The 25,511-nt window shown below is 42.1% G+C and overlaps 3 protein-coding genes across 5 annotated transcripts in view; all 3 read right to left on the bottom strand.

The window, feature by feature from the left end:
• Window positions 1-3,672, bottom strand: part of LOC136773002 (uncharacterized) — a 39,934-nt gene extending 36,262 nt beyond the window's left edge. The window contains exon 1 of one of the 2 annotated variants that reach the window (XM_066726310.1): window positions 3,361-3,672. The gene's annotated coding sequence lies outside the window, so the exon portion shown is untranslated. Of the gene's footprint in view, window positions 1-2,957; window positions 2,976-3,360 lie in introns of those variants that run through there. The other variant, XM_066726313.1, reaches the window with a different exon arrangement.
• Window positions 3,673-4,407: 735 nt separating this feature from the next.
• On the bottom strand, window positions 4,408-6,336 carry sqh (Myosin regulatory light chain sqh). Its single transcript, XM_066726317.1, has 4 exons — window positions 6,238-6,336; window positions 5,350-5,545; window positions 5,065-5,278; window positions 4,408-4,989 (listed from the first exon to the last, which is right to left on the bottom strand). The coding sequence occupies exons 2-4, from the start codon at window positions 5,537-5,539 to the stop codon at window positions 4,869-4,871; spliced, it is 525 nt and encodes a 174-aa protein (XP_066582414.1). The 5' UTR covers window positions 5,540-5,545; window positions 6,238-6,336; the 3' UTR covers window positions 4,408-4,868.
• A 510-nt stretch (window positions 6,337-6,846) lies between these two features.
• Window positions 6,847-24,292, bottom strand: fw (furrowed). 2 transcript variants are annotated; one of them, XM_066725178.1, is made up of 22 exons: window positions 24,157-24,292; window positions 15,824-15,941; window positions 14,540-14,598; window positions 13,054-13,263; window positions 12,868-12,963; window positions 12,351-12,473; window positions 12,127-12,290; window positions 11,919-12,045; window positions 11,077-11,226; window positions 10,725-10,901; window positions 10,249-10,428; window positions 10,043-10,161; window positions 9,716-9,950; window positions 9,454-9,627; window positions 9,137-9,316; window positions 8,795-9,040; window positions 8,527-8,706; window positions 8,277-8,450; window positions 8,020-8,199; window positions 7,836-7,944; window positions 7,648-7,764; window positions 6,847-7,434 (listed from the first exon to the last, which is right to left on the bottom strand). In XM_066725178.1, the coding sequence occupies exons 1-22, from the start codon at window positions 24,215-24,217 to the stop codon at window positions 7,329-7,331; spliced, it is 3,285 nt and encodes a 1,094-aa protein (XP_066581275.1). In that variant the 5' UTR covers window positions 24,218-24,292; the 3' UTR covers window positions 6,847-7,328. The 2 variants fall into 2 exon arrangements, with proteins under 2 accessions (XP_066581275.1, XP_066581274.1); XM_066725177.1 differs by having other exon boundaries at window positions 7,582-7,764; window positions 24,157-24,291.
• Window positions 24,293-25,511: the final 1,219 nt, after the last annotated feature.

Raw genomic sequence — 25,511 nt, 5'->3', positions numbered from 1 at the left:
GGTGAGCCTCCTCGCACACAACGTCCTGGCCCTATTTCGATTACAATTTTTTGCCGGTAATCTCGTCTAGACGGCCTGGAAACGTACCAAAGCCCAGTCAAGTCGGCCTATATACCGGGTGACCTGGATAGCAAACGTCCACCAACTACCACGGTACGATATATATGTGTATACATAGTTGTATAACTGTCACTCTTGCTCGCGAACAAAGAATCTTCTTCTTCTTCTATTATAGATAGAGAAATTCATGACAAGGTCAACAGAGAGAGAGAGAGAGAGAGGAGCACAGCCAAACGATTTATTCCTCTGCGACTCGGTCTTTCAACCTGGCCCCCTTGTTAAATGATTTATTTTAAGAGCGTATAATTCTTTCGATGATGCGTCCTGGGGACTCATCGTTATCAAGTCCGTATATAAATCCAACGACGCTGCCAAATAATCATGCCAAGGTTTCGTAGCTCCTTCTCATATTCTTTGGCATTCTCAACTTGCAAGAAATGTCAGGCTTTGCAGGAATGGGAATATCGCGAAGCTCCGGAAGAAATGTCAGCTGAACGATTCTTTTTGGTCGTTGCGCGATGAGTTAACGCTGTAATACGAATCTATGTTTAGCGTTGATGCTGAGGTATTGCTGCTTGGCATTTTCCAAGCTAGCACATATGGAGCTGAAATTAATGGCGAGTGGTGCTTGTATAGAAGTGATTAATATACAGTGTTTTTAGATAAATGGAAAGATTGGAAATGGAACAGATGTGGCAGGCAGCAGCCAGATCGAAAAGCGACCGGTTAATGGTATATATACTGCAGTGTATATTGCTATATAGTCTTGACGAGGACGTTCTTTCCGAAAGTCCCTCTCGAGGGATTTGTGAAAGCTCGCGACCCCAGACGAAGGGGAGAATCCGTCGAGACTCGAAGGATTCGACGAAATTGCTGACGAGCTTTCGACTAACTCCACTTTTATTTATAATAGCGATCCATGCGATTATACAAAGAGGACAAATACGTGGAATCCCTGCTCGAGCGTCTCATTCAGACTGCGAGGTAAACAAAGAGAAAAAGCGTCGATTGTGCATTGTTGTTTCATCAGAAATCGACCAAAGTCCGTTTGTTCGGTTGTTGCTGACGAGCTTTCGACTAAATTCATCTTTATTTACATTAGCAATCCATATCATTATACAAACAAGCACAAGCATAACAATTCCTTGTTCGAGCGTTTTATTGAGCCACGAGAACTATTCGTTATCCGTATGTATAACTATTATTAATACGGGTCTTCTCGTTGCTTCTCGTCCGTTTATTTCCAGTACAGATACAAGCTACACCGTATAAATAAAGAAAAAGCGTCGATTGTGCGTTGTTCCATCAGAAATCAACGAAAGCTCGATTGTTGCTGAAAGCTTTCGCCTAAATTCATCTTTGTTTACATTAGCAATCCATATGATTATACAAACAAGCACAAGCATAACAATTGCTTGTTCGAGCATCTGATTGAGACCACGAGAACTACTCGTTATCCGTATATGTATCCATGCGAGTCTTCTCATCCGTTTATTTCTACTACGTATCCAAACTATGCTACACAAACAAAGAAAAAGCCCCGACTGTACTTTGTTTGGTCAAAAATCGACGAAAGCTTGATTGTTCGGTCGTTGCTGAAGAGTTTCCACGAAACTCCACACACACACACACACACACACGCACAGTTCTGTTTATATTAGCGATCCATTCCCTCGTACAAAAAAGACAAATACAAGAATTCCCTGGTAAAACGTCTCATTGAGACTGCGAGAGTCACTGGTTATCCGTGTTTATGACTATTATCAATAAGAGTCTTCTCATCCGTTTCATTGTAGTAGGTAGGAGTTATAGCTTATAGCATACAAAGAGAAAAGACGGTGATTGTGCGTTGCTTGGTCGAAGATTGACAGAAGGCCGTTTGTTCGGTTGGTAGGGAGAGTTAAAGGGCACCCCCCTATGGGTAAATTTGTTGCAACGAGCGCTTTGTTCTGGGTTGGCCACACACCCACCCACGCGGTACGGGGCACAGTTGCTACCAGGCGAATCGCTTCTGTCCCATAAGCAACGTCGTCTACTCCTTCTGCTCGCGTGATCAACACGCGACGCGCGTTTCACCCATTAAACCTCCTCTCTTATCTTCTCCATATATCGACCTTTCCACTTATTCACATTAAAGATCCGGATCGGCCATTCATTTCTCACTTCCAAGCACCAACGCTCCCCATCCCTCTCTAATCGCGAGATAAACGGTAATTCTGCACTCATTTTCCATCAGTCTTATTTTGCTTCAGCTATATGCATGTATATATTAACGAACAGCTGTTTACAGAACTGTGCCAAGAGGTATAATAGTGATACAAGGAATTCGCCTATCAGAACTAATCACGTGCACGAATCCTTCATTCCTCTACACACCTATTATAATATACTACCGTACTTTTTCGCCCCGAAGGAGAAAAGGTCGTCAGGCACGAAATGGAATTACTTTTATGTAGACGCTATAGAGTTTCTTGGTATACTACATATATATATATATATATAGTATATATGTATACCTGCTGGCTCTACGATTAGTTTGGAAAATCCAATTTTGCATCAATCTCTTACGGCCACGAGGACTAATTGGCTTTATTAGAACGTCGCACGGTTAGTCTACCCCGCACACAACCCTGGACTCTGTTTGCAAGGTGAAGTGGATTGAAAAAGTGCGAGTTTATACCTACGCGAGGTAACGGTAATTATTTCTGCATAAGCAATGGCGAGGCGCTTAACCAAAAGGAGGGAGAGGGAGAGAGGGAGAAAAAAGTTTCGTGCTTTCGACGAAAGTAAAAATCTCAGTAGGTTCGTCGATCGCGTTGGTAAATTCTGGGATTAACGATCGGAGGACAAAGGTGGTTTTGCATGCCACAGGTGACTTATGTCGCAGATAAGCCTACCTGAAAACGCAATGACCTATTCATGAAGAGTGACACCATTCCGTGGACCTGCTAGACGTGTAACTATTGTCACGTGGCCAATGAGCTCTCTTTGCGCGACACTCATCGATTCCGAGCACACTTTCAGCAAGACGATGCACGTTTTAGACTCTGTTTAATGAATTGCACTCGTAAATATTGCTAGGCTAATAGTAGTAGTTTCCCAAATTCGATCCGTCGATACATCGGGTTGCGAGATGAACTAATGGCCACCATTGTGTAGATGCGTCGCTCAGGATTCCTCCCACGCACGCCAGTCTCCCCCAACGATTGCGCTTGGAAATGCAATCCAATTTTACAGAGTCTTCGTTTCGCCAGAGAATTCTGTGTCGCGGAGGGACGGAAAAGGATGGACCGAACTTACCGTGACTTTGCGAACAGCTGATCAGAGCAGCCTCTTCCGATGGGTGTCGCTCCTGGACAGTAAAACCACCTCTGACTCGGTTCCTACTCCAATATTGCGTATAGGCGCAGCACTAAACGATTTTCTCAGCAACCAATTGCATTAGGATTGCTCCGAAGTGTCGTGTGTGACTGGTGTTAGAAGGCAAGGGTTTTCGTCCCAGTATGCGTAGATGCCAAGCAAAGTTGGTTAAGGTGATTACCCATTTGGTACTGATGGCATTCCTTCAATTTTCGCTTCATTTTAATTTTTGGATGATTTGCAGCACCGCACCAGCGAACACCACTACCATCACCACCAGCCACAACCACCAGCACCACCTTCACCAGCACCACCGAACGTAGCAACACGAAGGCAAGGGAGCTGACAATCGCTAGGGGCTTCCTGGATTGCCGAGCGATCCGGGGACATTTAACAGTTCGCTGCTTCCTGACAGGCAGTGGCGCACAAAAATCGATTTGTCCCTGAAGAATCGTCCCTGCCCAGGAGATACGAACCTAACGCACCGGGAATGCTCCCGTTATTTTTTTTTTCGCGGACCAAGGGGACGTGGAACGACGCGCGACATAGGTGGTTGCACCAACGAAAGATACGTCGTAGGTAAACCTTGTCGCGGGAGCAGTGGAAATGGTACTGCGGCTCCGTGCGCCTCCACTAAGCTCTACGCTGTACGTGTATACTGTGCAGTGTGCACGTATATAGTACCAGCGCGCAGACGCAGTTCCATCCACCGACAACGTCCAACGATCATAAACTCCTTGTCATTTCGCTCTTACCTGAGTAACTTGTACAAACACTCTAAATCTTTTAATTACAGCAATTTATGCACCTCCAACTACCTTATCGATTATTACACGCTGAGGAAATTAGAGGAATTTGGTTTAAAACTGAAAATACCAGTAGTTTGATCCTCATCTGTTTTTTTCTACAAAGTTGAGATTTTTTCTTATTTTTTAAGTCCTCGACCCTTGTCTACAATAGTATTGGATAAAAAATTATCAACATTAGTTGTTTGAACATATTTCATTATTATATTAAAATATAAACGCCGAATCAACGACAGTTACATAATTCTATATTTGTATAAAGTGTAAATATGTTTACATATGCAAATGTAACTGTTCGTACATAATATTAATCACAAAAAAAATAAGTTATACCGATAATGAATCGTTTCCTTGAACACGTTAGCTCGCGCGCATCACGCACTCTTGCTCTTGCAAGACCACGATGTGCATGCTTGCCACGGTAATGATGGGGGAAATGAGAGAACGGTAACGTTTGCGAAAAAATAACAACGTTAATCTCAGTTTTTGAGATTTTCTTCTGATCGGAGTGCTCCAAAAGTGGGTACGTATATTTTTGTGATCACCGCTTCTGGTCATGAAACAAATGGAAGCCGAATTGCGCTTCCCCTGCTAAAATCGATAGAATTTCGATATCTTAAGTTAAGTTTAACGTACATCTGCTCACTGCTCGTCCTTGTCTTTAGCTCCGTGCTTTAAGATTCGCGTAAATTCCAAATAATCGAACATAGATCCTTTTATCGGCGCTTCGCGATACATCTCATCAACATCGTCGTCTGTGAACCTACGAGTAATGAAATTAATTTTGATAATGCTTTTTTCAATTATTTCTATGATTTCCATTGCTAATATAATTTACCTGTCACCCATGGTAGTGAGTAATTCGCGAAGACGTTCTTCGTTGATGTGACCTGTATTCTCTTCGTCGAAACAGCCGAATGCATTCTTAATTACGTCCTCGGGATCGGTACCTTGAAGCCTCTCACCAAACAAGGTCAAAAACATAGTGAAATTGATTGGTCCAGGTGCTTCATTCATCATGGCTTCTAGATAATCGTCCGTTGGGTTTTTTCCTTAAAAAGAAAATAAAAACAGTTAGATCCACTTAGATTTGCAATGTATTCTTATATAATTTTTAATTTACCCAAGGAGGCCAACATATCATGAAGATCTTCCTTATCGATGAATCCGTCATGATTTTGGTCAATCATATTAAAAGCTTCCTTAAACTCAGCAATTTGTGCTTGATCAAACATTGCGAAAACGTTTGAAGTTGCGCGTTGTGCGCGTTTTTTGGTTGTCGCACGGCGACCAGCTGTTTTTCGGGAAGACATCTTGATCTGAAATACAACAAAAAAATAAGAAGCTGAACTATGTTGTAAATAGCAAATGCGAATCAACGAATTTCTTTCATAAAGATTGTTTTATTCTTTTATATTGGTTGCCAAGACACCATTACCGAGCACCTGTTTATTTTCGGATAATTAATTCAGGAAATCTTGACGTGGCCGAAATCGGGATAAAAATAATGTCGTTGGCACGAGTGTACTGCGATTAATAGGACGTTAAACTCTCTGCTATGACAGATTTAGTTTCGATTACACTGTGACTTTAACTCAAAGGACCAATTAAACGTAAAAATATAGATTAAATTCATGTCAATTCAATGAATTCTAAATCACTCCTACAAAAACCTGAAATGGGGTTATGAGACAATAAAACACTTAAGAATGTCAGCCTTAAAGAAACAGCAGAGTTACATTTACCGTTTATTTTTATCTGATTAAACACTGTATGTTAGGCTTATTTTTATATATTTCTGATAGCAAGAAAACAAAGGCACAGTCAAATTTTGCCAGAACGGATCTTGTACATTCCAGTGTATGACAACAATGGCCGACTTCTCCAGGGAGATAGACTACTGTCAAAATTTCACTTTCCATTAATTTTCTTTTGTTATTAATACTTCCACGCGACAGCAGCATTGTTATATTGAATGTGTATGTTGTGCTTGAGAAGTTAGAACACTCACCTATTAAAAAATACGTCGATATGAGGCAAGAGCTGACTGGAAAATGGTTGGGTTACTTTACTTCTCGTCTTGCTATGCTATGATTCACGTAGCGCGTCACTGTGTGGTCAATGGTTATTCACTACACCACACCCGGTAAAGTAGCGCCATCTGTAGGGAAAATCCTTTCTCGCCACCATCTTGATGTTATATCAACACGGGAGAAGCGAGGTTGAAACGGGTTTTTTGAATTAAGGTCACGGCTTATTCAAGGCAAAACTCAATTTCTATCTTGAAAGTCATTAGAAAATTTCACTTCTTTCCCATTTCTACTCTTTCAAATAAGTTTTTTCTCAATTCTCGTCGTTATATTTCAATATTATTCTTTTTAGGTGCTATTTGAGGATATCTACTATAAGATGCCTTTTTTGGCATAGCTACTTTACTGGAAAGTTATAAAGCGCTGCCTTATATGGATAGAAGCGAGCCTAATACTCTTTTGCAATCCTGGTCTTATTTTAAGTACGAAGGACAGCCATATCTTTTAATGATGCCTGATAAAATCAGGCCTTAAATGGTACAATGTCTCTGATATAAAATTAATACCAAATAGTAATAACAACATTTATAACTACAACAATATCAAAAGTTTCTTTATTTCCGTGATCAATGATTTTAGAGATAACATGGACATTCAAAACCTTAAAGTAATATACTTTATAAAAAGGGAAATATATATTATAGTATATACACAATCATATACATACGCATATAAAAATAAGATAGAAATACGAATTTTGCAAGCGAAAGAAAGGAGAATGGTAACTTTCTAATGGATTCACAAGCACCTTGCAGGGATATTTTTTTCGAGACTTATGCCACGTAGTTAATTATATTTACAAAAATCTGTCGATAGATGGATTATTATATAAATAATGGCAGCAAAGGCCACGAGACTCTTGACATGTGCCTCGTTTATTCTGTACATGAAAAGTTTCGTATTATCATGATACGATACGAGAAGAACCAATGCAAATTCGTTCTGTTCATAGCTAGGAATCGGGTGAACGATTGATTCTCGAAGGATTCTTAAAGCCTGTTTACGCCTTAAACTATCGTACAGAGACGCCATTGATAGTGATACCGTTTCTGCTTGAAACTGGCTCAGCCTCGTAGTGCCCAGACCTATTGTACAACCTCCTAGAATTTCCACCATACCTGCGAAAAGAATTAAATAATTAAACATTGATCAACAATCATTTACAGCTATATTAGTAACGACGGTGATGATTAGTGAGAAAGAAAAAGAGAAATTGGATGTATTAATCATTGGAAAGTGAGTGAAGAGATTTATGTGGGGCCTACCCGTACGAGCTACCGCTAATGCTATAAGGATTGTCGTAGAGACCGTCTTCGGGAACGTTTTCGTACATAGTGCTAGGTGTTCCATCGTTGAGGCTCGCATAAGACATGACCGCAGCACTCTGATCTTCTTTTCTCTCAGCTGCTTGAACGTTTTCCGTATTTTTCACAGGCGTGGCTTTCCGTCTGTAAGCGAAAGAGACATTTTAATAATTTGCATATCATGAAAGGAGATCAAACTCATCGATAATACTTACAGTCTTAAATAAACGAGTCCGAGGATTATTAGAAGGAAGATTATGACACCCGCACCAATACCAACACTCGTACCGACTCCTTGGGCCTCGGCTATCTCGTTGCTCGTTACTGAGGAAAAAAAAGATTTTTCTCACAAAAATATTGATAACTTTAAATTTCTTTCTTAGGAAAGAAAATACTCACGATCGCACCGCGGCTCTTCTCCGCTCCACAAAGCCGTATCCAAACATTTCCTGAGGAAGGGACCAGCTCTCTCATACTGAGGCAGACAGTGGTACTCAGCAGCACCGCCAAATGTAGTAGTACCATTTACCACTATTACTCTACCATTCTCTATTTGCCCAGGATGCTTGCAATCAACAGCTAAAAATAATATTTTACGTCAATTCTTAACGTGACAATTTGATTTATTTTAGGTGAAAGAAGAAATCAATAATTACAGAAACAGGCAGGTATTAATCCACTCCAGGATCCATTTTGCAAACAAATTCTCGTTCCATTTCCTTCTATATAATACCCACGGGGACAATTATAGTGAGCTACACCACCTACACTGTGTGTGGAAACTTGCGTAGAAAGGACACCTTCTCTTTCCGGATCTTTGCATCTAATTTCTATAATTAATTATAACATATAAACCACGTAATTCTATATTTATATTGTACTTTATTTAACACCAAGTAAAACTACCTTTGCAAATCGGTGTTTCACTACTCCACGTTGCGTTTTCAAGGCAGAGTCTTCTGGCGAAACCGTCCAATTCGAAGTTGCCTTCGCACTCATAAAGAGCAGCGGCACCGTAATAAGTGGCGTTCGACGTTAATGTATATTTTCCATGCTCGATCTGCTCGGGTTTTCCACAATCGACGTCTGTAAAAGGTCGCATGATTAATCAATAGGAATCGATCAGCAGCTTTTTGATCCAGGAAAAAATCGTGAATTATAAAATTTGACTTACAAACGCATTGTGGTACTTCCCCGCTCCATTTCCCGTTGTCCTCGCACGTGGACAGGGGCTCGCCGATTACTTTATATCCTCTCTCGCATCTGTACTTGGCCAGAGCACCGATTTTGTAAGAAGTTGCTCCAGTATTGGAATTTTCCGCGGTACCAGTTCTTATCAGTGTTCTTCCGTACATTCGGTCATTTCCGGTCACCGAGAGAATCCCATGCTCGGCCAATACCGGTTCCGGGCATCGAATTTCTGCCGAGAAAATCGAGATAATTCGTCAAATTCATATAATCTTATACTTATTCGAATATTGGAAATGGTTAATTAACTTGATTCTCTTTAATGTACCTTCACACTTTGGAGTCGCGTCGCTCCATTGACCATTGTCTAGACAGTAGCGTCTGGAAACTCCGTTGAGTCTATAGTTCCTTGTACAAGTGTAAGTGATCTCGCTTCCAAGATGAGTCGTTCCATTCACGTATTCGACAGCTCCGTTCAGTACTGGCAAAACTTTGCCACAATCGATATCTACGCAACAATTGACAAAGAATTAACTACACGACTCAAGGTTCGCTTTCACCTTACTTTTAAATAGCAAGATGTTTTTGCGCACGCTTTTTATGTGGCGCGATAAAATACTTTCCCGCCAGAGATGAAATGCTTACATTCGCAAGAAGGCACTTCCCCGGACCATTCACCGTTTTTGCCGCAGGAATGTCTAGCTTCGCCATGAAGCAAATAACCAGCTTCGCAGTGGTACTCGATTGCACTGTGCACGTTCAGATCGTAACCAACCACGTAGCTTCCAGTTGGCACTTCCGGTTCCTCGCAAGTGATCACTGCAACAACGATTATTCGTTAAAACATTCCAAATTAGCGGGATAACCAAAAACCAAGGAAAAGATATGAAATTTCCATTGAACATACATTCGCACGAAGGAGTAGCATGACTCCATTTTCCATCTTTGGTACATTTTTGCTTGGACTCGCCAACCAGCCAGTAGTCCTCCTCGCACGTATAGATCGCCAAGCTTTCCACAGTGGTCGTTCCATTGATCAGAGTGACAGTTCCAAACTCGATTTGAGCAGGCGCCCCGCAGTCCACGAATCTGCATTGTGGAGTCTTCCCGGACCACTCCCCGCCGATATCGCAAGTCAACACCTTTTTCAAAGAAAGTACTGCAGGTTAAAACAGCTTTGTGTGGAGTAAAAAAAAATAATAATAATGAAAGATATGATAAGGAAAAAACTCACATTGTCCCCGAAAAGGATAAAACCATTTTGGCAGGAGTACGTAGCAGTCGACCCTACTCTTCTTCCGGTTATTGTGACGATCCCACCAGTGACTTCCGGTGGCTCCGGGCACCAATTGACTAAACAGCAATTAGGGTTGCAGTTGAGCGCATCGAGCGGTACGCGAGTTGCTTTCGAATAAAATACAAATGAGGTTTCACACTCACACAAGCACTGAGGTTGATGCCCACTCCAGATACCACCGTCTCCGCACCTTCGTCTGCTGTCGCCCACCAGCGTGTAATTATCGTTACACTTGTAATCGACGAATGCACCGTGGGTGCTTCTACGGTCCACCAGTGAAAATCCTCCATTCTCGATCTCTGGTAACGGACCGCAATCTACGACTAAAAAATTCTTCCAAATTAGCTTCTTTATGAATAAACCTAAATCTTACGTTAAATATCCCTGTCTTATCCTTCTTTCACAGATTTACAGTGTTTCCGACCTTCCTGGTAGTACGTCCTCAACATTTGCCTCGAAAGGCTGCGTGGGTTTGCCCAGAGAAGGCAAATCGTTAAAGGCCCATACTTATACAATCGCGCACGAGTAATTGAACACAAATCTTAAATCGTTTTCATTATCCCATAAATCTGTGTGGTTTGTCTACATACTTATTATCATTCATCCAAGTTGACCTTACATTTGCACTTGGGAGCCTCTCCACTCCAGAAACCTGAGTTTTCGCAGATTCTAGTTTTGGTACCAAGCAGCATATGGCCATCGGGACACACGTACTCCACCGTAGAACCAATCGTTCTTTTCGTTCCTACAACCGTCGTGTTTTCCGATTTGTCGGGACTGCCGCAGATCTGTGGTCCTGTAAAATTAAATTATATGTTTACCCACATTTTTTGCAGGAGGATAAAAATAGATTTAATAGGGAAGACGAGGAAGAAAAGGTGCAAGGACAGGAAAGATTGTTAACAATGGGTTTGGAAGATTATGCAATCGTAAAGTGGAAGCAGGGATGAAAATCTGATGTGAACACTGACTGCTCTGACAGATCCAATGAAGGTAGTCGAGGTTACAACCAACGTCATTCCAGAGCCAGGCTCGGCCACCATCGAGAACCACGCAGTTCTGCTCGCCGTTGTAGTTGTTTGGCTGGTCCTTGCCCCACGATGGCTTATGCACAATCTCACCTATAATTATTTCAAAATTAACGACTCTAAAATTCTATGTCGTTTCATTAAAATGAACACGCTAATGAAGGGTGGCGAACGACGAGTTCGTCGTCACGCTGGACGCTGCACGATCGGCACAGGTGCAATTTTCGACCGATTTCATCAGAGGAACAACTTTCACGTTCCATTTATTATAGTACGATTGTTCCGCTAGCATCGTTCGGCATTCATTGCAGCACCGAACTCGTTGATTTTACGCCCCCTCCATCGATGATCCAATTGATTATCCAATTCCACTTTCTTTCAGTCGCGTTATACAATTTAGGATTCGAGAGTTATCAACTAACTCGATCGGCACTTGATGCAGCAGCAAAGTGCCGGAGTCTAATGAAACAAAAAGCTTGAGAACTACCGAATAATTGCTTGATAATCGCTGGGTGAATTGATCGAGCCAGGATCTCACCTAGCCCCTTACGTAACCAAAGCTTCGTGACCCATTTCTCACGATCGTTTCTTATACCGATCGAGGGATCTAACGGCGAAAGTTACCGCTCGACGTGTCAAACGAGAGTAGCAATATGTGATCATGTTTGTTGCGATTATTAGTATTTATTCCTGATGATCGCTCCAACGGTTCAGATCTATCGGCGAAAGTTGGCGGAACATGCCGAAAGAAATCGTAGGTAATAATGGGCTTTTCATCAACGTACCGTCGACCCAACGCCAAGTTCTCGCCGTGATCATTGGCTCCTTCTGTGCACCTATCCACACTAACTGAGTTTTCAGTCTGCTCTTTCGTCTCTCCAGATTGTTCAAGATGAAAGTCGAAGATATTCCCTGAAACGGAAGCGCGAGGTTTATAGTCGATACATTTCTTCGAGATTATTAATCTTTCTGAAGAAACTAACGAATTTCTACCTTAAATCCGTGAACCAGATCACCACCTCGATTTTTGCAATAGTTCCTGGCTTCTTGGAAGGATCCACCTTTTCTTACCACAAATTCGTAGCACGTGGAGTTGAAAGCTGCCAAATCGGCGTCAGCTGGAGTGCCTGCACTGGCGCACTTGTCCACGGAAAATTCTGCAGGAACATCGACTTAAAGGATTTGCTATATATTTTAATGCAAGAAAAATATCTTACCATCAGTGGCAAAGACTTCCACTTCACAGAGACTGAGACTACCTTCAACACCTACGAGTTGGAGAAAAACGTATTGGCCTACCAGAGCCCTGGCACAGGCAAAGGTTTTCGTTATACCTTCCTCTGTAAACACAGTGAAAAATACCCAAAGTTAAGATTTTTTTAGTCACGTTCAGCCGAATGCCGTTGTACAATAATTCACTCTGCAGTGTGAATGCAAAAAATCATTCAAGTCTGTTACTGTTATATACACAATTTTTTAGCAAACACTCTTTTGTATTCATGAAAATAAAAAGCGGTTTCAAAAGATCGAATGTCAAAATAAATATCTTTTATATATATACATGTCAAGTGACGAAAATAAATAAACTTTCACATCGACGACGCAAGACCATGCGATTGAATTATAGTAATCGATCGAAAATTCGGTTGAACAAAGCCAGCGTTCTTCGGGAATATTCCAGAAATATTACTAGGACCTTTGACGAAACTACAAACGGCATTGGAAGATACGCACCGATTGTACCAGGAAACCAAGCGCACAGTGGATTCCTCTGCAAGTCTGCACTGCTATTGCCAACTCGGATCTCGATATCCTGTAGCGGCTGATGACCTACATGACCCGTAAGTTTAGTTTAGATACAAAATATATCGATAAAGTGATCTTAATTGCTTAGAAGGATCGAGTTGGCACGTGATTTACCGCAGCATCCTCTTGTCGTAACTCTGATGACCTTGACTGAATATGGTTTGAGAAGGTCAACTGTCCACCAAGGACTCGGCTCGCTCTGAGTCTCGGTGCACCTTTTACCGTCATGCTCGGTGCTCAGGTCACCATCATTCCCGTGAGCAGCGTCTCCTCCTCGCACGGTCGTCGACTGATTGGCTGGTTTCCGGTATCCAACGTTCGTACCTGTAACACGAAAAGCAGAAAAATCCCACCCTGTAATTCGCTTCAATAGCGCTTCGGTTCCGTCGACGTTCTGCCGGTTCTACCTTTCCAAAACTTTCGTCACGACAATTCATTGGTCAACGGAAGTGTCGCCATCGCGCGGGGATCGTGTCGATCGATGGAAACATCGCTGCAGCCCCGTCGCGTCACATCTATACGTTTTATCAATCCGTTCCGTTCCATTCCATTCCACCTGTCAGTCGTTCCTTAATTTTATGGGCGTCATTTTTGCGTAACTACCTCACATGTCGCTCGACTTTTCCTACAACCGTATCACCATCCAGGTCGGATTCATGGTGAGAAAATTTAGGGACAATGGTACACGCAGCAGTTCTTTCGAAAAATTTCGCCATCTCAAAAGTGCCGCCGCCTCCATTAATTACCGTTTAACGACTCGGTCTCTGCTCGCTCTCATTTTTCTGCTATCGACTTTTTTCTCTGTTCTTTTTTCCAGAGCCTAGTCATTCTGTGCCGCGATTATCAGCGGATAACGCGCCATTGTCTATATTCGGACCGCGTTCTATCAACTCTCGTAACAGCCTTGCATAATTGACTCTTTGAGAGAAATTCTCACTGCGAGTCGAACGATAAATCCACATTTAACGTTTGAGTCCTTTTTTTTCTTACATCGTCAAGTTCAGCCTGCGAGGAAATCTCACGCGTGCGGACATAGTTTCTCGATGCGGGGAACCTCGGTCACAGCCAACGGCTTAACAATAATAATCTTTATAATTTTTTAGTCCGCGACGCACTGCTGACTTTTATGCCTTCGGAGGGAAAGTCGTGGAAATGGGAGCATTTTTCCAGCTCCGTATCGTGGTACCGTCACCCATGGGGAATACAAGCACCCAATTAAAGTGGTACCGTCCTCAAGAACATCGGCAATATCCTAAAAACATTTTCGCGCGACTTGGTAGAATACAACTATTCACACCCCCCCCCTTTCTAGTACGGGACGCAGGTTTTTTTCGCGTCACTTTCCATATCACTGCGGGAGAAAGCTGCGTCGGAGGACTCGTCGCTCATTTATAATAGGTTATGTTGAATTTTCACCGAAAAAACAAGTTTCGTTCGTTGACCTTTTCGCAAAGTTCGAGTCTCGCCACGAATGAATGACACCGGTGAGTTTTCTCAAGCACCGAGAGAAAGTAAAAGTTTCGTGGGCCAGCGAGTTTTACCGGAATGCTAATCTGCGCAAGCGCGAATCACGAATTTTATATCCCTTGGAATAACTCACCGCAAAAAGGAAGCTCTCCCTGCCATTTGCCTCGACTGTTGCACGTCAGACTGCTGCTTCTGTGGACAAAAAGGAAGAAAAAAAGTGGAAATAATAGATATTAAAATTACAAGTTTTACTCGGCCGACCGAGTTTTCAACGCTGATGGCGCAGGAACGCTTGAAAACACTCGTTTCGTTTCACGTCATTCCGAAACTATCCAATAATACGAAGGATATTATCCATCAGTGTCAACTGCGAACCGTCAGTGAAATGGAATTCCCACGATACTGCGTAACTCGCGTTTGATTGAACAAAAATCCGTTTCTAGAGATTTTTAGGAACGACCGATTGAATAACCAACAAGTAGGCCGATCCGGAATCGAAGCGAGCCGAGCGACATTTAGCGCCATTAGAGATTGCGTTATCAATCCGGGTTAATTTGCAAGCAGCCATTAGCCTACTGAGGGATTTTGCAAAAGATACGATATTGCAGGAATGCCGTAGGTTATTTACTGTTTAGTAGGACACTAGGTGGCATCTGGCGGCTGACGCGCTCTCGTAGGGAGAATTCTAACACTCGACCGCAGCGCCACCAGACAGATGCCAGGCGTCGAGAATTATTGCAGCTGTGGAAATATTACGAGAACGTTAAGCTCGATAAACAACTGGAGAATTAGGGACCGCGCGGACTCATTTTGGAATTACGCGTGGAACGTGTGGTGAAAGTCTGCAATTATTGACCCGGTCGCTATCGATAATCGTAGTTTTACCTTCGAGAAGCATCGGTTCCGCTCGGTTGACACCTCCTCCACGCACCATAACAACGTTGCGACAATATAATATATCCCAGCTAACCACTTTTTCCGCTACAATTTTCCCTGTCCCGCGCATAAAAAGCACCGTTTGCGTTCCATTAAAATATGTCGCCACGTTGCTTTTTACAAGCAAGATCCTTCTAGTCCTAAAATTCCTCCAGCAATTATCATCGAGCTCTGTTTACGACCAGCTCTTAACCAACTTACCCGGAATTGATTATTATTTTTTACCGCCAAACCCATCTCGCTTTCCTGGAAAGAATCTCGTTGCTCCGGTTTAATATATTTGTCAAGGGTGAGTGGTCGAATTTTCAGAAATACTGCAGGATATAACAATAATGATCTATCTTTACCGAGATGCACAAATCTTATCCAGCTGAGTTCCGTTATGCAGAGTAAGTTGTAATTAAGATCGTGGCTGAGATGCAAGATAAGCTTCACGGGTCAAAGGATAGTTATTGCACGAAGGAAGAATTCACTTGCTTACCCAAATAGCTCGTAGCCAGCGTCGCAGCTGTACCTGGCCAGTGTTCCAGTCGCCAGTGCTTCATCGGATAACGACACCTTGGCGTTCATAGGCACGGCTGGATGACCACATTTTAATCCTGGAATCAGATAATAATCGTCCCGTTACAACCGGCTGTCCAATCCTACGAGATAATTGGAAAAAGCTACTAGTCATCGAACGGATTAATATTATTTTGCTTCGTCTATTAGAATCGTGAGTTCAAGGGTGTTAGTCTATTCGTGAGAGGCGAGGAAGCGTGAAAAATGTTTTTATTATTGCTCCTGAGTGGCGTAGTCGATGAACTCGAGCGAGTTAATTGGTCGGGGAAGCCGCGATTCGTTATGCAGCTTCCGGTACGACTTCTTTAAAAACAATCGGTGCTTTTTCGACTCGGGCTGATTGTATTATCGAATTATCCTCCTCGCCTTTTATCCGAAGCATTGATGCATTTCTTTTGCTTAATTGCTTCTCGGTTTCTCGCTCGCAGGGATGTCAGGGCCGACTATTATTTCATCCTTTATAATTCTCGATCGACTCAACGATTCATTGTCGATCGATGCAATTATATACAAAATTTCAAGAAGCTGTATACTTTGCCTGGTGTAGCCTTGAATACAATCCCACGCAAATTCCATCCTCAGCTATTGAACGGGGTCCCGCGAAGAGTCGATTTACGCGAGAAAATAGCTGCATACGCACGTAACAATTTACCGATGGATTTTAACGAGTCTTCGAAGAATTGTATACATACAAAACTTCTTGGTCTACAAACGTTGGAGCAATAGATTTTCTTGCGAGATTTATATTTCTTTAGTTTTTTACAACGAGTCTATTCCTTGTTCGGGTTCGAGATAAACATCAGGGCTGTATCAAGGGAAATTGATTATCGGGGTTCCGTGAAGGGTCAGTTTATGCAGGAAAATCTTTTAACGGTCGAACGAAAAATTTTGTGTTGAAATCTTTATGCTTCGATTTTAACGAGTCCACTCTTTGTGTGTCGCGTGTACGATATAAACATCTGTGTATCAAAGGAAGTGTTATTGTTATTATACTTCAAGGGTCCAGTGGAGAAGAAATTGAAAAAACACGTCTATTTCTTGTTCAGGTTCCGAAACAAGAATGCCAGGGAGAAATGGAATTAATTTTTGGGGATGGCGTGGGCTGAGACGAGGTCAGTGACCCAGAGCCAGATGAAGCGGTAAGATTTTTCGTCAGCCTTAAGGGGGGTTTATATACATATGTATATATTAGAATTAACAAGCATATACTGATGAAACTCAAAATATTGTTAAATAAAAATATCATTATTAAACAGTAAAATTTTTGTAAGCTTTCTGAAAATTAATTTTTAACATGTAAATTAGCGTTGCAAAGCAGTGCGATGCGTCGATTTCTCACAGTTTAAAGTATTGATACATAAATTAAAAGTCACTAAATTTATTATTCATTTACTCTCTATAAATGCCCAGGAAAATGTAACTGTGCAATAATCATATTTTTTAACAGTAAATCGAATTTCATCAAATATATATATATATAATCGTTAAATTTAGTGTATGTAGTAAAACTCTGTTGAGAGATCATCAAGAATTTTCCACGGATGGTAACTTCTTCGAGTATTGGAAGGATCCGTGAAGATTGGCACTCTCTCTTCAAACGATTAGTGCACCAGCAAATCCTCATCCAACAATACTTGAACGAGTCTAGGTTCACGCTGGGAATTCTTCACGTCGGCTTTCTACACCTAAATTTTGCTCAGGTGTCGAGGCTTCTGCGTTTTTTCGCAACTATCCCGCCAATTATACTCCCCATACCGATCATCAACCACAAACCTACTTGCCTTGTTAAGATAGAGCCTTAATCGTTTTCCTACAATTATCCGTGCTACCAACTCGCTTTCTTCTGCCATGGGAAACTCTTATTTATCAACGCTGCAATGTACCTTCTAATTCGGACTTATCGCCGATTTTTCCCAAATCGCAAATACCAGGGAGAGGATATACATATACTGAGAATAGCATTATTTTAATCAGAAAAAACTTTATTTGAAACATTGCCTCAATGAAATATTTGTTCGATATTAATCGAATTTGATTGATTTGGTACCATCCGACTTGACGAAAGTAAAATCTTTTAATTTCAAATTTAAATAATACCCATATTGGCACTGTTTAAATAAAGATTTATTTCAATTAAGTATTTTTCTCTTTCTTCCAGTCTATGATTGGTCGTTCAAGGTCAGTCGACCATACGGACCATTTAAAAATGATCAATCGATCCTGCGCACTCTTACGTTTACAACCATTTTATTTCCTTCCGAGCAATTTCATCTCTCTAAACGCGACCGCGTTCACCGTTTTCTCTGTGAAAGCAAACGTTTCCGGCGCAAGGAAGCAAAACTTCTCTTCCGATAAATTGCAGCACAGCCTCGATATAATTTTAAATTACATCCGATCCGCTCTACGATCGATGTTTTTCTGTCTCACGCTCGCGCCTATATGTATACATATATATATATATATATATGGACTGTATGCGTCGCGTCTCGATCATCAGTCATGCCAACTTGCACTAATCAACCGAAGATGGCGATGCAATCAGTACTGCACGAAAATTTCATTTCCGCTACCTCTGGGTATTCTAAGTTATTTTCACTTTTTTCCCCGGCCGATGTCATCGCGTCACAAGCAAGAAAAAACTTTTAACGAGCGATTCTTCGAGATGGATAAAATTCTGGGAAAAAGAGCGATGAACGATGCGTCGAGTGGTCAATGACTCGTATAAGGACTACCTTTAGCATTGGCTGCGTTGGTCCGTGGTCCCGTGGGTCTGGGTCACTCGGTTACAAAACCTCCGAGCCGAAATAACGGTACCCTTTGAGCGTAGCGCGATGCTTCGAAACGAGAATACCGGTATCCAGAGCCATACCGCGCGTTATACTTGGTCGTCTCTGCTCACGATTACTCAGGATCGAGCACGAACCTTTTGTTTCCACGCTTCTCGGGACAATGCAACGGTAAAACATCCTCCGATCATTTACGTCCCGTAGTACCACGTAGTACGTTCGAAACTTAACCTTACCTTACCCAAACCGAGTTTCCTTCTCGCTTTCTAGCCGCTGTATAATTAATCGATCGGTATAATCATTAGAGATTTTAATTTTCACTCTGTTAATTGGAGCCATTAATTTGGAATTCCCTGTTATTTGGATTAGAGCGTATATAGAGATACGAGGAAGGGTAAGGATAAAGGAGATTCTGAAGGATATATACGTGGGCGTACGTCCATATACCTCGCATTAGAGATTTGTACAGTGCCAGCATCTGCGAGACGCGAGACTCGAGAGTTGAGTAAGAAAGTGGGTGCACAATCGACCTGTGCACTTCCAATCCACCTATACCAAAGATCCGTGTAGGTAGACACGTGGCTCTTCGCTCACGTGTGAGTGCGCGTTGCGTATAATGGCGATTGTCGGTTAGAAAAGTTAGAAAGTAGGCGTGGCTATAATCTATCGCGCGGGAGGAACAGGGGGAGGGAAAGGTCGATAAACCAAGAATAAGCCCATTACAACCGGAAGATTTATTAATATTCAATTTTTCCAAACCACTGCGAATTATCTCTAAAACGCAAATTTCATCTCCCGCATAATCACAATGCACCGGAGAAATTCATTCTCCAGGCAATATAATTTCCTGCAAAGCTCTTACCACAGTCTTTCCGTAATTCTACTATTATATTTTCAGTTGTCTTTAAGGATTTTTTCACCTCGAGAAGAGTATATACCTGAGGAAATTTTGGATCATTAATTGTATGGAAGTGAGTAATAAGCTGGTTTGGTTAAAAGCGACGTCGCTGTCCCACCGAGAGCGAACTTTACTGGCTTTGGTATCCTCGTCGTTATATGGGACTCACTGAGACCGGTCAGAAAACCGGTTGACACTTTTATTTGGAGGTTACGTTCAGCTTATGTACCATCTATATTAGTGTGCTATTATAAAGTATTATAATGTATATTCGGTGCTCGCGAAAATTGAATAAGATGAGCGTATTTTTCTTTACGGATCGTGTTATCGGCACAGTGGAACGAAGGTAGCCTCGCTTATTTTCTTTCTCAATCCATTGTCTCGGCCTTAGTCCACGTATAGCGTATAATAGTGGTATATTTCTCTGGACGATTGCGCCATCTTCTCGCACTTTGCCGCGGTGCCGCCCTCTAGTCACTTATTATGAAACGTCCCGTAGCGTCCGAAATTTCACTCTCTCGTTAATCCGTTAATTATTATGCATTTATGAATGGTTCTTGTTAAGGCAGTTAGATACAGACCGTAAACGAAGCTATCTTGAAAAGCAATAAGAGTGAAAGATAACGGATTACCAGTAAACGTTCTAACGACTGTCTCAATATACAGACTATATTCCTGGAACGAGTTGTAAATAACGAGCGGCTAACGCCACTCGAATCTTCATCGAAGCGTCACGTCACGAGAGACAACTCAGTGTGTTTATCTTAAACGAATTAAAAGGGAATCTGGAAATAATCATTATGGACAATGGAAGTGCTTAGAGTCCGCACGGAAGCGCACATTAATAACGTGCTAATTGCTGCCTCGTGGATGTATTTAACAAAGCGTATATAATTATCGACGCCTCTTTAACGATCGGTAAACCGTACACGAATAGATAGAACGAAATAATCAGGGCGCTGTTGCGCAGTTCGAATCTTGATATTTGCCAGCAACAGAGTGAGATTGGAAAGGTCTGACTGTGGCCGAATCCGATCTCAATAGGGCGTCCCCTCCGATCACCTGGATCTACTCGAGTTTTACAATAGTATAAATTTCATCCTGTTACTGCATGTTATCCTTACATTCCAGCATCCAGCTCTGCAATTCTCTCGGTTAGCGAGAGAGTTTATCGAACCCTCGCAAACATTATAAATACATGGATATATATACCTATATGCACACTACGCGTTCACCTGATACCCTATCCTTCATTTGCGAATCGTCGTGAGTGGGGAGAAGTCTATCGATATACTCTACTTTCATTAGCGTTCAACAAAATGCCAGTTGAATAGGGATAGATAAGGATAGTGATTGTTTTTTTCTCATTAAACAAGTGCTCGTATTACAACACTCCAGACAAGCTCGTGCGTAGGGTGGTATGAAATTAATCTGACTTTGTTGGAATTCCGTGTTTATTCCGCGCGCGCGTTCGTTTATAAAGAGAGAAATTAAAGATTCGACGAGTGTGTTCAGTGTCGCTGGGAGTTGGCAGAAAAATCAGTTATTCTACGAGGTTAAGGAGCTCCTTAACGGTTAGTGGCGGCGCTGTGCCATTTGGCGTGGAATGGCGATAAGAGCGCGAGGTTACGCAAGCCGAGATGCTTCCTGCGGTTTCGTTGGGAGGGACGTGAGGAATCGGTGGCCTAGGGTCACTGAACGCTCGCGATGCTCCAATACGGATATCATCGATTTCTGTTTCACCTGCGAGCAAGATACAATGTATAGATCCGTACGTGCGTGCATGTACTTGGAGAGCTCCACGCTCGCCAGTGGCTCGCCAGTCACGTTTTTCTTTGCCTCGGTTTCTCTACTTCTCCAACTCTTTGCCACAACTTTCTGCTTCACGCCTAAATGTTACGCCTGTCCCAGCGCGCCTTCCTCCTTCCATCCGTTTCCTCCACAACGTTCACCATTACGCTATATCTTCTCGTGAATTCCTCCACGTGACCTAACCAGACCACGGCCCTTTCAAGTTACACTCGGATTTCTTCAAGTACACACCCATCCACGACAATTCTCATTATTACATTTTTGGAAGGATAGCTATACATCTCGCGTATTTAATTAATACATCACGCGAAATTTTCAATATCCCATGAATGTTTCCCTACGTTTTTCACAACATTCTTATTAGTCTTCTTCTTTCTTAAACGCGTCTCATGAAAATTTCCACGCATTTTATCAGAACTACATGTCCATCTACGAAAACTTTCCATGAAGAGTCCATTTAAGACTAAAATGATTTCGAGATTAATCTTGAGACTCTGCTTGCTGGTAGCTCGCTAGCAAGCTGAATCTTAATATCCATGTCGAGATCATTTTAATCTCAAATAGACACATGCCTCATCTCTCGATAGATTCATTCATATATACCTCGCATTAACAAACACCTGTCAGGATACGGAAATTTCCATTATCCCACGTGTCATATCTACTACTTCATTTTATCTGGTATCCTTACTTTGTTAACGCGTTCTATGAGAACTTTCGACATTTTTATCAAAATTATACGCCCAAACACAAAAATTCTCTTGATATTATATTTATCGGATGAAAATTTATATTTCATATTTAATATTAACAAACCACACAACATACTCATTATCCCACGTATCATTATATTTTTCAATACACTCTTGTACTGACATTCTTACTTTATAAATACGTTCCATAAAAGTTTCCGCGCTTTTGCTCAATTACACATCCATCCACGAAACTTCGCATTACTCCATCCTTCGATAGATTCATTCAAGTATATCTGGCATTAAGAAACACCTGTCAGGACACGAAAATTTCCATCATCCCGTGTGTCACATTTTCCACTACTTAACTCATTCTTACTACAGTATCCTTACTTCGTAAACGCGTTCCATGAAAATCTCCATCATTATATCTCTCGGGATAACGGGGTAAGATTGCAATGTTTATTACTCGGGGAAAATGATTAATTTGCATGAAAATCGTTCTAGCTGGTTCTAGCCTGTGGCATTGTTGGGTTTCGAAAGGATCTTGGTGGAGGGTGGGGGGAAATGTTCCGTCCGAGTACGCTCGGACGTATCGCGGTCACCTGTTAGAGTTTTATAGGCCTCTATAAAGCGCAAGAGAAGACGGAATAAACGAACGACGCTTCTTAGAGAAACAGGAGCACTGTGTATGCAGAAATTGAGGTTTCAGCTAGCACGATCCCGTTTCAGATGAATTCTCAGCGCTAACCGCTTGATGCTCTCCTTTCGATTGCTTCTTGCCTTATACTCCCATTGGGTCTTCCTCTTGTAAATCCTCTGGACCTCTACTTCACGTTTTAAATTACCGCCTCTTGCCTGACATAACGGGTGTACACGTGTCAAATTATATATATATATATATACATACATACATATGTATACACTCATATAAGTTGGTCGTGTCACCTTTCGACCGATAGATTCTGTGAAAGTGTGCCGCTTCCTTCATTCCTCGCACGTATCTCGTTCTCCACCCCTTCCAAATGGAGAACCTTCCACACGCAATCCTTACAAAACTAACCACGCTATTATTATTGTCAATCCCACATGCATACTCGTACATTTATTCCGCTTTGCGGACCAGTTACGTGACGTGCGAGGAACTCGCGCCGTTTTGAAAGATCGCGCGTAAGGGGACACTTCAAGGATAACGGTGGAGAACGAGAGAAAAAACAAGATAGTATATATATATATATATATATATACATGCCGTATGAAATTAAATAGACGAAGACTAGATCTGTCACTCGAATCGATGATTCGATGCTGACTGAAATATAGGTCAGACCGGTTGTATCGTGTTTCTGATGACAGGACAGGTGTGTGGCACCGGAGTCCACCCCTGTTTCCGGTCTACCTCGTTCAACCAGACTCAACCGCACAAGTACTGAATATTTTATTTTCAATCCAATTTCTCGCAAATACTTTTCTCCCATATTTCACGAAAATCCTGCAAGAGACATCATTCAGAATATATGATGCTCTTTGCAGGTGAATTCTTCTTTCTCGCGATGATTCCCCCGTGCCAGGTGTTTTTTTCACAAGAGAAAGAGAAGGCGATGAGAATCAGTCATGGTCTTTGTGCAAAGGTGACTGGTATATACCGGGTGACCTCGAGAGGTAGTTGAAAATTGGCCAGGTCGAGAACCAAGTGGGCGGCTCTTGTTTTGTTGGGAACGGGTGAGTTCGCTCTGTTATTGCTGATCAGGGACGGTTGATGTTCGAAAAAATGGAGGAATAAAACGAGAGGGGGAAGGAGGAAAATGGCCGATCTCGATGAGAAGCTGAATGTTCGTCTGTTTTAAATGTGTGTGAGAGAGAGAAAGAGAGGTGATTAGGCTGATAAGGTCGGAACTGGCGGATTCACGCGTGCTTGACTTCGCTTTGAGTTTCGCCAGATCTACTAGGGATAAGTAGGAAAAGGAAAATCGTACAGTTCTGTACGTGGGTATATGTTTTTTGGCTTATTCGTAGGCGGTCGAAGGGAATACAGCATAGCTGTATGGCAGTGTTGCGTACTTGCCTTGAGAGTTAACCGTGATGACTCCCACGAGGGGCAGCAGGATCCCCAACGCCAAGATCATTCTCCGCGAGAGCGCCTCCAGAAGAGAGCGCCAGATCACATCTACGATTAAATACTCTTTCCGAAACAAACATCCACCTAGTAATGCACCGATGCACGCTTCTTTATTCTTTTTATTTATGTTTGTTTTTTTTGTTTTTTACGGAAGTGCACTCTTACGCCTATCGCGCGCACTTCCAGAGGAACTTTCACACCGCGTGCTTCCTTCAATTACTCAAAATAGATGCTCGTTAAAACTTTCCTTCTCGAAAACACCGAAAGGACTTTGCGACGCGATGCACCGCTTCAGAAACGATTATTTCTGGCCTTGAAACGGCGAAAGGGGGCGCCGTTGATCCTGAGCACGCCGAATTATCAAATCGACTTTTGTCCTTTTTCACTCGAGAATCCTTGACTCAACACTGTTTCCAACTTTCGCCTTGGTCGGTTCAAATCTTTTTTTATTTTTGCGCAACGATCTCTCTGGAGTCCAGCTTTCGCACTTTGACACTCGCTGACACTTTTACTTTGATTTCTAATTTCTTATAGAGAATTATTCCGCTGTCTTGCGGATTTGTTGTGGCCGAGCCGCTCGGGGCTCGGCGAAGTGGAAAAATTCAGTTAATAGCGGACGCGCGAGGATAACGCGTCGAGTCCTCAAGATTTTTTTTTAAAGGAATTTAACGATATGGTGGATTTAAACGAGAATCCTCGACGGCATTTTATCGAATGCTGGTCGTGCAGCGACCGAGCGTGTGCGGTCCGTTCCCTTCACCGGTCGACTGTTGAGTCGAGTACTCGGTGCTCGGGGCCTCAGGCCCCCACGTTCTCCTGTCTTTATCTCTCTCTCTCTCTCTCTCTCTCTTAAGAAAGTATCTCTCGCTTATTTCGCATTTGCTCCTGCATCTTTTCGCCTAGACTGTACACACAGGGATAACAAACAATGTACTTCTTACCTTCATCCTTCACCCTGTATCTTCTATTCGTCAATGCTCTCTTTTGTGTATATACATTTATACTGTAATGTACACAGTGTATACATCGCACCTCTTTCTCTCTCCTTCACAGTAAAATCTTCTTCAACAAAACATCCCTAACAGAACACTTGACTAAAAGTCATCTCCCAACTCTTCTTTAACATTACTAAATATTGTTACAGGACGAATGTCTAAGTAGATTTGAAAATTGGAACGATCTTGGCAGTCGCAACAAGTCCAGTTATCCCGTGTAAGGAACTCGCGAGATTTTTCTATCGAACGTTCTCCACTTTGCATGCGCTCGGACGACTTACTCTCAAAGCAAGATTGTCTCCACGA

The sequence above is a fragment of the Prorops nasuta genome, unplaced genomic scaffold, assembly GCF_024137725.1.
Source record: "Prorops nasuta isolate Cenicafe-Biocafe unplaced genomic scaffold, Cenicafe_Pnas_1.2 PNAS00004, whole genome shotgun sequence".
In the NCBI taxonomy this organism is placed as follows: Eukaryota; Metazoa; Arthropoda; class Insecta; order Hymenoptera; family Bethylidae; genus Prorops; species Prorops nasuta.
The sequence above is the reverse complement of the archived record's forward strand: the minus strand, read 5'-3'. Positions and strand labels throughout refer to the sequence as shown.

Bases quoted from the DNA above. Each gene is read 5' to 3' on its own strand.
- fw (XM_066725177.1), bottom strand. From the start codon at position 24,217: ATGATCTTGGCGTTGGGGATCCTGCTGCCCCTCGTGGGAGTCATCACG. The intron at 12,964-13,053 runs GTAAATCACGTG...CGGGTCATGTAG, and splicing joins TACGACAAGAGGATGCTGCG to GTCATCAGCCGCTACAGGAT. The intron at 9,951-10,042 runs GTGAGTTTTTTC...TCTTTGAAAAAG, and splicing joins TTATCCTTTTCGGGGACAAT to GTGTTGACTTGCGATATCGG.
- sqh (XM_066726317.1), bottom strand. From the start codon at position 5,539: ATGTCTTCCCGAAAAACAGCTGGTCGCCGTGCGACAACCAAAAAACGC. The intron at 5,279-5,349 runs GTAAATTAAAAA...TTTCTTTTTAAG, and splicing joins TGATATGTTGGCCTCCTTGG to GAAAAAACCCAACGGACGAT. The intron at 4,990-5,064 runs GTAAATTATATT...CATTACTCGTAG, and splicing joins CTCACTACCATGGGTGACAG to GTTCACAGACGACGATGTTG.